At 42.3% G+C, this 11,633-nt stretch overlaps 1 protein-coding gene across 6 annotated transcripts in view; it reads left to right on the top strand.

Moving 5' to 3' along the window:
* The first annotated feature begins 946 nt into the window (after window positions 1-946).
* The window catches only part of usp15 (ubiquitin specific peptidase 15), a 49,799-nt gene continuing 39,112 nt past the window's right edge, over window positions 947-11,633 (top strand). For 2 of the 6 annotated variants that reach the window (XM_082167333.1, XM_082167332.1), the window contains exons 1-7: window positions 947-1,091; window positions 1,442-1,569; window positions 6,305-6,435; window positions 8,528-8,654; window positions 9,932-10,077; window positions 10,189-10,250; window positions 10,391-10,480. In XM_082167333.1, coding sequence (XP_082023459.1) covers window positions 1,003-1,091; window positions 1,442-1,569; window positions 6,305-6,435; window positions 8,528-8,654; window positions 9,932-10,077; window positions 10,189-10,250; window positions 10,391-10,480 — 773 coding nt within the window. In that variant the 5' untranslated portion in view covers window positions 947-1,002. Of the gene's footprint in view, window positions 1,092-1,441; window positions 1,570-6,304; window positions 6,436-6,498; window positions 7,578-8,527; window positions 8,655-9,810; window positions 10,078-10,188; window positions 10,346-10,390; window positions 10,481-11,633 lie in introns of those variants that run through there. The other 4 variants (XR_014205399.1, XM_082167334.1, XM_082167336.1 and 1 more) reach the window with 4 other exon arrangements.

Here is an 11,633-nt window from a genome sequence, read left to right as displayed (position 1 = left end):
AAGTCTCTCTGTGTACTTGATTGGCTTGAAAAGGGTATTTGAGCAAGTCTTAAATGCCATTCCAAAAAGTTTTATACATTTTGTACAAAACGCTCTTGTCAACATGCCAGAAGGATCTTGTGAACTCTCCTCAAGGGTAATGACCTAACCCAACAAACATATTCACTCTTGTTTCAATTCTATATTACATCCGACACTTCTGTATAATAACTGTGTTTTGCAACACAGTATATAAGCTTTCCAGTGGCTCCTAAAGCTAAGGAAACTCATTTTAAAATATCCAGTGGGGTATACCCGTGAATCTTTAAGACAACGGTTTAATTTTGAAGAAAATGCCTGTATTTTTGGTCGAGTTGACATAGAGACGACTGGTCATATTTGTTTTTTCTTGTGTTTTTTTCAAATACTTTTTGGGAAAATATGTCTTATTGGTTGGAGACTCAAGATTCATTCACTGCCCACTTTTGCTAGGAAACATTATGTTTGGAATGCTGTTGGATGAGAAAATATTTTTTTAAATTTTTTTTATTAATGTAATGCTGATTCTGGGCAAAAAAATTGTATTCATAAATGCAAATGTATGAAGACGAAACCTTATTTTTCTGTATTTAAATGAGACTTTTATTTGTAATTTCATTCCATCGTTGGAATGTATGAAAAGTAAAACGGCCCAGAAAAATTGGCTGGAATAATAAGAGACCTTGATCTCTTAGAAGAGGAATGAAGAGAATTTTATTTTTTATTTTATCTCCAAATATATGTAATTTTCTTTTATCATTATCTATTTATTCAACTGATATGTGCCTAAATTAGTACTCATTTATCTGTACTTACCAATGCCATTGTAGATGTATTATATTCTGTTTTTGTTTCGTTCTTGGTCTTCAATTAATAATAAATAAATAAATAAAACAGAAGATCCCGATGACGCGAGGTGAGAGGCGTCATGACGTCACACAGACGCGCTGACGGCGGCTCCCAGCATGCAGTGCGCGAGCGAAGATGGCGGAAGGCGGCGCGGCGGATGTGGAGACGCAGAGAGCAGAGATCGCGACGCTCCTGAAGACGCCGCTGCGAAGAGCAGACACCTGGTGAGACGCGCTGGAGAACACGCGCTGATGCGTCGCGTCAGACAGCGTCAGTGCGTCAAACACTCGCACTCATACAGCAGCTCATACAGCACGAGCTGTCATCAGAGATCACGTGAACATTCATCATCACAGCAGCGTGAACAGCAGATACACACGAGATGATCGCTCAGTCACCGCAGTGAGAGCGCTCTGTGTGTGTGTGTGTGTGTGTGTGTGTGTGTGTGTGTTTCTGTCAGAGTACCTCAGTCACCGCAGTGACAGCTCTCTCTCTCTCTGTGTGAGTGTGTGTGTGTGTTGACGTGACTCGCGTGCAGGTGAGCTGATGACGTCACTTCCGCTGTCTCCCGCAGGTACCTGGTGGACAGTCACTGGTTCAAGCAGTGGAAGAAGTATGTGGGCTTCGACAGCTGGGACAAGTACCAGATGGGCGAGCAGAGCGTGTATCCGGGACCGGTGGACAACCGCGGGCTGCTCAAAGGTGCGGGTCACAGGGGTCATAGGGGGGGTCATAGGTCACAGTAGGGGTGTAACCTTCACAAAACTCACGGTTCGGTACGTTTTCGAAACAGCAAAAAGAAAGAAATGCCAGAGAAATGTCCTTGATTTTTACACAATTTTTTTTTTATTAAAACTAACATCATCCAGTATGATCTTCTCCTGTTTTGATCAATGATGGAGCTTTATCTCCTGTAGTGGGGTTGGGTATTGCTTGGGTTTTTTCCGATACCGGTGACAAATCGATACTTTGAAAAAAGAGAGTGAATGACATTAAAGAACGGTTTTTTATTGAAAAAAATTGAAAACATATTTTTAAATTGAATATATTAAAATTTTGGAGTAGCCTAAATATATAAATATAAGTAGTCTAAATACAAAACACAGCACATTTACACTACAAATTCACAATAAAACCTAACCCAAATACAGTAATCTAACACTAAATAACACTATAATAACAGCAGAGTCTGTATTCTTGGTATGCCACAAACCAGCTTTACAGTTCAGCAAGTGTTTCCACATGTTCTGCGTTCTCTGGCCAATACGAGCCCTCTCCTGACTCACTGCATGTCCTGCACTCGGTGAGCGTTATTCTAGAGCGCATCCCCTTAAATGCCGTGACGTGAAACCCCTCGTGGAAGAAGAACGCCATCATGTTTACAACTGAGACAATGAGCTCATCAGATCAGCTGAAGGCTGGATTTCAGAAGTACCTGAGGTTCACGGCTCTATTGTTGCAGTAAACTTGCACAACGCTCTTGAATGATTCATTTATTAGATGTACGCCGGTTATTGAATGGACATCGACTTCACATTTTCACACTGAACATGATGCGGAACAACACAAACTGTGATTTATTGCGTTACATGTCAGTCAGTCTTTGGCTGATATTTTTATTCTTAAATGTAAGTGAATGTGTTTGTCATTTAAGAAACCTTTATAATGATCATGATTCATGCTAGTTGATCTATAACGCACATTGGGCGCCATAGTAGCCTACGCACCGCAGTTCAGAGAAGTGAATCTGTCAGGTTTAGGCCTACAACACCTCAGTTCATCCACTTCTCCAGAAACACATTACAGTGAGTGTCTAGTGAAGTGTGAGAAGAGCAGAGTCCATGTCATAGTTACTACACAATGTGTATCTAAACACGTCATCCATTTATAATTGAAAGGATTGTTATCAGTGTGTATTTAACAAACTATGCTGTTTTGCTAGTACTTATGTGTATTTAACTGTCCGAAACCTAATATAAAGCTTGTGTGGTAGAAAACATTGAATAGTTGTGATGTATGACAGCGCTGAGAAGGGTTCAGGGTTAGCTGGCGATCTCATGCGGTGATGATGCTAGCGTCCTCTTCAGAGACCCAGAGGCCAGATATTACAGCAGACCGCTGAGGCATTTAAGTTTTGATTCGGTCCGGTTCCACACCGGTTACTTGGGTGTCGGTTCCACATCGCTGCCCTGTATCGGGACCCTACTCTACTTCTCAGCAGCATATAAAACAAAACCGCTCCTTATAAAAACAGGGCTCGACATTAGGGCTTGTCCGGGACAAGTGCATTGTTTTGTAGGACAAGTGGAAGAGAAAATTAGTTGTCCCACTGGACAAGTTAAATTTCAAACAAAATAAAATGCCATGTTACTTCACGTTATGTGCCACTCGCTCGCATCACTGCCAGATTCAAACTGTGCTTTCGTGCGTTGGCTGGTGCTGAGCCAGAGTCGGACGCGTTCAGTGCTGGCATATATCACAACTAAGCAGTGTTTTCAACCTCATAATGTTTATTTTAGGTTTCAGATATTTTAATACACATAAGCACGAGTAAAACAATACATTTGGAGTTTGTAAAATACACATTGATGTCTGTGGAAGCAGCAATAACAATCTATTCAAATATAATTTGCCGACATGTGTTATTCATATCAGACAAACAGTGGAAGTAACTATAAAGTTTACTCTATTCTTCTCAGTTCACCGGCCACTTTCTTGCATTTATTTCGGGAGAAACTGATGAATTCACGTGCTGTAAATCCGACTGACAGGACAACATCGCGGCGCCCATCTCATGTTATAGATCAAGATTATTTATAAAGGTTTTTAAACGACCAAACACACTCACTAGAGAATCGGAATATCAGAAGCAAGTTTGTGAATATTTTGAATAAAAAAGGAAAAGCGACACATCTGTCATACAGTATTATTGTGGCTGCGGTGTATCGTGTGACGTGTCGCAATGGAAACATTAAAGGGAACGTTCACTCTGGGGGTGGGGGGTGTCAGTTAGAATATTTTAAACTTGTGCGTGAAAGGGTTAAAGAAAAGATCGAAAATAAATATTTGTGTGTGTGCTGTAAAGTGGTTAGAAAAAAATTAAATCGGAATCGGCTTAAATCGGTATCGGCAGGTCAAACTCAATATAAAATAGGAATCGGGCTAGAAAATTGTAATCGGTGCATCTCTAATTGTTATGTCTACAAAATTATTTTAGATATAGTATACAGTAAGTCTAGCTAGCTTGCAAATACTGTACCTACAAGAGTCACCACTACCTCTGGTGATGCACTGCACACTATTACTTTGTATTATGGAGTCTGGAGATCCTTATTTCTTGTTGAAGGGGAACTCTACTCTTGGGACACGTTCCTTTCTACTGTTTCAACTGAATTTTATTAATATTGATAGTGTTTGGATGCTTTCAAGGGTTTGTTCGAATTCTGCATTAGCAAAACACAAAAAAATTAATGATAAAATGATAAATCTTTACCCGGACAAGTGACTTTTGTGCATGGACAAGTAAAACATAAATTTACTTGTCCGAAGGACAAGTGCCTCAAAAAGTTAATGTCAAGCCCTGTAAAAATATGACATGTAATATTGTAGTAGTTATAAACAAAGGTTTGTTTTATTTCAGTTTTATTTCAGTTTGCTAGGCTCCAGATTAACATTTGAGGGCGGCAATTTTATTCATAATGTCGAAATAATAATTCAAAAGCAAAACGATAAAAAAAAAAATATTTGTGATTGGAAATGGCAGCCGCTACTGGGGGTGGAGCGGGTCGCAGTTGACCATGATCCGTACGCACGCATGTGACCCGCGATTCGGCACGCATGTGACCCTCGCGGATTAACTGCTAGATTTAACCATGAGTGAAAGTTTAGCATTTGGACGTGTTATGTCTTGCCAAGTTATACATTCAAACAATTTTAAATGTAGAGGAAGTGGCGAAAATCAGGCCTCGCACGTACACACAGCCACACACACACACTCGCAGCGCGCAGAGAGAGCGAGAGAGAGGTGTGTGTGTTTCACTCGAACACCGAATTGATTCCTCTTTCGCGTTTCCTTGCTCTTGAACCGCCACATACACACTAAATGCCCGTCTAAATGCCTGTCTCGGCAGATATTCTCTTGTTTATGTCTTGAGTGAAACTGATTTGATAAAGAAACAGATGTTTGCCAGTTTTTCCGGTCCGTGCAGTCGGTCTTAAAGTGACAGCACACACCTAATATTCCTGCTGTTGTCTGTGTCATTAATGTTAATAAAACATCAAAATACAGCTTTAACTAACATGAAACTATATTTAATTTCTGCAGTGTAATTTTACATTTAGGCTTAATTATTCATTTCTGTACCTGAATACTACTGTTACACTTTGTAAATGTTATTTAGTATTCATCTCTGCTTGTGTTTGTTTGTATTTTATTACTGACTGTCCACTTGTTTTAAATAGTGTGTGAACTTTAGCAGTTAGGCTTTTTTTTTTGTGCTGATCCCGAAAAATGATCCGATCTGTGGCTCAAAAACCATAAATGATTCGTACTGTGATTTTTGCGATCCGTTCCACCACTACCAGCTACTGGTTACAATGGTAATTTAATGTTGTTTTTATTTTTTCCTACATCTTGAAACTTTTAGTTTTATAAATGGGGACAATCTTTGAAGGATAAACAAAAAATGTTTTTGGTCATCACATTAAAAATAACATTTAAATTATAGTTTTGAAGTGCTGGGAAAAGATGTGTAATAATAGTAAGCGTTTGACTATTTCTGTCACAATACCATGAGAGGTATGGGTTAGGGTTAGAGCGAGAGACCACTGGGAGGTATGGGTCAGGGTTAAGGTTAGAGAGACCCCCGGGAGGTATGGGTCAGGGTTTGGGTTAGGGTTAGAGAGACCCCCGGGAGGTATATTGGACACGATTGGATAGATGAGAAGGTAATAAGTGACGTAACAATTGAGTCTTCCCGGTATAACTTTCGTTTCATTCATGGCACAATGTTTCTCCTGGTTTTCACGTCAGCGCTGTTTGATCTAATAAAGATCTACGGTTAATAACGGAATAGTTTAATGTTTTTCGCTGTATCTCGCAATGCTTTCTTCGCTGGATCTCCAGCGCTGTGTAGGAACAGTGTCGCTGCGCTGTCTATTACTGGTCCAATCTGATAAACGGTCCGTGAAGCACAAACGAGTAGCGCAGTTTCGTTCCGCTTTCATTACGTTTCCATTTGATGCTGGGCAGTGTTGTGGTGGTCGCAACTGCTTACACAATTTTGGTCGCTCCGGCAGGAAAACTGGTCCAACGAATCGTTCGATTTGTGATGCGTACTGAACCCGCAAGCCTTGTACCGAACGGTTCAATACGGGGTCACAGTGTCACCGGAGTCACAGGGGTCTCTAAAGCGCCTCTGCTCTGTCCCGTCTGCAGATGGGGACGTGCTGGGCATCAGGGAGCACCTGATCGATGAGCTGGACTACATCCTGCTGCCGGCCGAGGGCTGGAGCCGCCTGGTGAGCTGGTACGACCTGACGGAGGGACAGGAGCCCATCGCACGCAAGGTACACACACACACACACACACCCACACATCAGAGAGACTGTTCTCTGACGCATTCTCTGGAGTGACGAATCGCGCTTCTCTGTCTGACTGCATTGTGCCCAGTGTAAAGGGTTAGGCGTTTCAGCGTTGGGCTTGGCCTCTTAGTTCCAGTGAAAGGAACTCTTAATGCTTCAACATACCAAGACAATTTCATGCTCCCAACTTTGGGAAGAGTTTGGGGATGTTCCTGTTCCAGCATGACTGCGCTCCAGTGCACAGAGCAGGACCATAAACACATGGATGAGGAGTGTGGTGTGGAGGAACTGGACTCCTGCACAGAGTCCTGAGCTCAACCCCATAGAACAACTCTGGGATGAATTAGATAGTTATTAGTTATTTAAGGAGCGTGTTAGTAATGTGTGCCTATAGGCGGATCCACAACACACATACTCTCTGCTTATTACACACACAGTAATAAATGTAAAATAAAAATTGTAAAATAAAAGGATTACAATGTAAAAGATTATTATTGTGTGCATAAAGATATGGTGAATCCGGCTTGTCCCGTGGATGGTCTGCTTGGGCTTGAGCCTCGCGCTCGAGCAGATCCGTTTGCACTCTGGAGACGTGTTCGGTCTTTCCGCTGGCAAATTCCGTCATGTAAATAGTGAATCTGTCATGGCACGAGCGCAACTGGCTTTTAAAGGGAATGGGAGATGAGACTCTGATTGGTTTTTTTTTCACGTTACGCCAAAAACACACCCATTACTCGTTAAGAGAATTGGGACAACCCTTTTACACCATGCGCCGGGAGCACCGACCATTTTCCCCATCGATGAACTAGCAAAAGTGGATTCAGACACTCTCTAAGTGAACTTGCACCGTGCGCTTCGATCCGTAAAATAGGGCCCTTAGTGTGTGTGTCTAGATGAATGGTTATGGCAAGGCATCACACGCTGGTGAACGTAGTGGTGAAGCGTGTGTCAGTGGCCAGATCTACTGAAGAGCAGCAGTGAGTCGGCCTGACTCAGATCAGTGGGTGATGATGGTGTCCCCCCCCTCTCTATCTGTATGAGGGTGTCGGGTGGCTCTGAGTTATTTCTGTGCTGACCGGAGCAGCGCATGACCGCCGCACAGAAGCATGGACTCCAGCATGCAGCAGGTTCGGACGCTTCTCTCTCTCCTGGGCTTTGGGGAAGAGGTTCGCGCCGGTCCAGAGGCGGCCGGGCGAGGGCAGAGAGGGAGGAATCCGGGTGAAGGAAGGAGCGGGTGTCCTGATAGAGAGGAGAGCGTGGGGTTTTCCTGCTGCGCTTCAGGCCGGACGGAATAAATAGTCTGGAATCCTTCAGCTGTTGTGCTTCAGCTGCTGCTAAAATAAGCCTTTCTCCGGTCGCCTCGATCAACACACTGACCAAAACCTCGGATTTATCGCTCTTTTCTCCTCTTCTTCCTCAGCCTTTCTGTCTTAGTATACCAGCACAAATATCTAAACTTTCTTAAATTAAGATATGTTTACTGGAGAAGCAAAATAAAGTGAGTTTGTGCTTAAATCAAGATCAAATATCTGCCAGTGGGGTCAGAAAAACAAACCCGTTTTCTCTTCTAATTAAGTAGATTTTTTCTGACCTCATTAGCAGATATTTGTTCTTGTTTTAAGCACAAACTCACTTCATTTCCATACTTTTTTTTTTTTTTTAAGAAAACAAGATTTAATATCTTCAATCATTTTGTTTCTTCCGTAAATGTATCTTGATTTAAGAATGTTTAGATATTTGTAATGCAAAACCAGACAGAAACATAATTTCTGAAGAAGAACGTGATTTTTAACAGTGTGAGAAGATGAATCTGAGTTCAGCGCACAAGTCAGCCTTATTTCCACAGGGCTTTATTCAGTACAGATCGTTTCAAAGCAGCTTCACGGGGATAATCAGGAAAATAACAGAATCAGTGATGCAAACTTCATTAGTTCAGCTGTAGAGCAGCTCTACAGAAGATGATAGAGTCATTATTGAGATTAATCTGATCATATTAGCAGTGCAGTCGAGTCTTTGATGTGACGGATGGCTATTGTCTCTTGTGTCTGTTGATGGTGTGTGTGTGTTTGTTCCTCAGGTGGTGGAGCAGGGCATGTTCGTCAAACACTGTAAGGTGGAAGTCTACCTCACCGAGCTCAAGCTGTGTGAAGATGGCAACATGGACAACATCGTCACCAGGAGGTTCAGTAAAGCAGACACTATAGGTACTGAATAACACCAGTCTGAGATCCAGCCTAGACTCCACCTGAACCACTAACACCATGTCTGATTGGATCAATGGCTTCTTTGGTTTAGCAATCAAATCGCTCGAGTGTGTGTGTAAATACCACTCACGTTCATGTTTTTTTTTTTTTTTGCACAACCTGCAAACATCGCTCAATGCCATCGCTGCTTCTGCAAACCTCTGATCAATGCTCCAAACCAACACGTTTGTTGACACGTTTCCTGCCTGGAGTTTTCACTGCAAAGTATGCCACCCGGATCATTGGTCTGATTGGTTGAAGGACTATCCAATTGCGTACATTTGCGAGTCATTTGAACAATTCCCGTTGATCACGCCTCTTGTGCAGTAGACAATACAGAGCAGACTCCCCAGACTAATGTTAAGTCTGAAAAGATTGAGCTTGGTCTGGTGATAGCCAGACTAGTTTGTACCCGCAATTAATTTTGAAATTTCATCCAAAAAGCAATGGTAATGGTATTGAGTCAATGTTACAATGTGATCTTGGCTCAACATGTTTGCACTCTCAGAAAATGATACACAACAACTACAACTAACTTAAAGCCACACAGCCATAGAAGACTCCACCTGAACCCTTAACACAACGTCTGATTTCAGTCAATCACTGTCATACATGAAGCTTTACAGGAGGTTCAGTAAAGCAGACATTACTGAATAATACCAGTCTGAAATCCAGCCTATTATGATCATTCTGTCATTAATTATTCACCTTCATGTCGTTCCAAACCCGTAAGACTTTTGTTCATCTCTCAAAAGTTCATCAGTACTCAAATGAAGATATTTTAATGAAATCTTAGAGCTTTCTGTCCCTCAATTGACAGCTACGCAACCGACTCTTTGATGCTCAAAAAGTTAATAAGGAGATCGTAAAACTAATCCATGTGATTTGACCAGTTTAGTCCAAATTTTCTGTAGAGACTCGCCTTATATGATGAACAGATTGAATTAAGGCTTTTATTCACATCTAAACATTGACATACATCAGCAGAGCACATCAAAGATGATAAAAATAAAATCCATTGTGCCTGTTTGAAAAATGTGTATGATCTCTTTATGAACGTTGGTAGTTGTGTGGACAGGAATCTCTTCATCTGTGTTTCTGAAGATGAGCCTTGCAGTCTTTCAGGTTTGGATTGAGATGAGGGCGGGATGACAGAATGATGATATCTGGCTGAACTAACCCACTCTTTGAATCGTGGCTGTGGTTTGGTTGAGATCTGCACACATCTGTCCTGACAGACACCATCGAGCAAGAGATGCGGAAGCTTTTCAGTATTCCCGACGAGAAGGAAACCCGGCTGTGGAACAAGTACATGAGCAACACGTTTGAGCCGCTGAACAAGCCGGACAGCACTATTCAGGACGCCGGACTCTACCAGGGACAGGTGAGGCGCTGTTTTATAGGCCTTGCATAGACCTTTCCACAGGACGTCATTGTTTTCGCAGTGATGGGAACGAGGTTTTTGAGGTGGTCATTTTCCTCTGTCTGTCTGCAGGTTCTTGTTATCGAACAGAAGAATGAAGACGGCACGTGGCCTCGCGGCTCTTCGGCGCTCAAGTGAGTCAGTGTGACGAATGGATTGTCACATGGATCATCAGATGCTTTGACACTGGCTTGTTTGCTTTCTCGATCTCCTTGACCTCTTCCCGACGGTTGGCATCATTTCCTATAACTCATGCTCTTCTTGTCTTTTGAAGGTCATCTGGTGCTTCCTCTCTCTCTGCTTTACCAAAGATCTGCCCTTCATCTCTCGCAAACAATCATAACAGCAGCTTCAGCGGCCGCAAGTAAGCCTGCAGGGGGCGGGGCTCAGAAGAGGGGCTTATGTGGGCAGGGCTCGGCGGTGGTTATTGGTGGGCGGGGCTTGGGGAGGGCGTTATTGGTGGGTGGGGCTAAGGCAGGGGCTTATGAATGAGTTTGGCTAATGGAACACTGGCACTGTCATGGAAAACCTTCCAGTTTTCTCCATTTCTCTCTTCAGCATCTGATTGTCTTGCATCTTTTGGGTCATTATCATGTGGAAAACATCCACTTACAGCTCTGCTCCAGTTTTCTCACAGATGGCCTCATGTTCTACTCTTTGGTGTATTCACTGTATTGTAGATTTCATAGTTGATGTTGTGATAGCATGTTGTTACGAGACTCCAGTGCAGTGTTGTGCTCTTGGGACATCCTGGCCTGGGCAGTTTGCCAGTGGTCTGAGACTTTGTAGAGTACTATTTTAAATGGCTAGGAAATGATTTAAATCATGTAATCATAAGCTTTACAACCTTCCTTCTGGTCGGGATGCTCCGATCAAGATTTTTGCAGCCAATCCCGATCATTCAAGCTTTATAAAAGTGATCTCTGTTGACCGCCCCTATCTGTTAACCCCTTAAGGTAGGAACCCAGCAAACCGACGCCAGCACTGATGAAAGCCGACTGTGTTGTTGCCTAGCATCGCCTGCATCGGGGGAAAAAAGCTGCTCGAACACACCGAAGTTATGGCATTTGGCAGCATGTTAGTCTTTCTATCAGAAGTCCAAAAACCCTCTCCAAACAAGTGTTTTAATGAACATAAGAACAAGTTACATGTGTAAATCTTGAAACTTTTAGTTTTATAAATGGGGACAATCTTTGAAGGATGAACAAACATGTTAAAAATAACATTTAAACACTATTTAAGACAATTTCTGTCACAATACTATGGTTAGTTAGTGTTACTACATTAAATCCATGGTGAATGTTGCTGATTTGTGGCCTTCTATAACTTGTTCATTCATGGCACGATGTTTCTCCTGGTTTCCACGTCAGCGCTGTTTGATCTGATATCTGTAGTTTATACCAGAGAACTCTGCGCTGAATCTGAATGTTTCCTCTGGATCTCGCAGCGATGTTATTAATTCTGTGGCGAATTCAAATGCTTTCTTCACTGGATCTCCAGCGCTGTGTAGTAACAGT

This window comes from Leuciscus leuciscus (genome assembly GCF_965113295.1).
Source record: "Leuciscus leuciscus genome assembly, chromosome: 4".
NCBI classification, from domain to species: Eukaryota; Metazoa; Chordata; class Actinopteri; order Cypriniformes; family Leuciscidae; genus Leuciscus; species Leuciscus leuciscus.
This window is presented reverse-complemented; position numbering and strand designations above follow the sequence as displayed.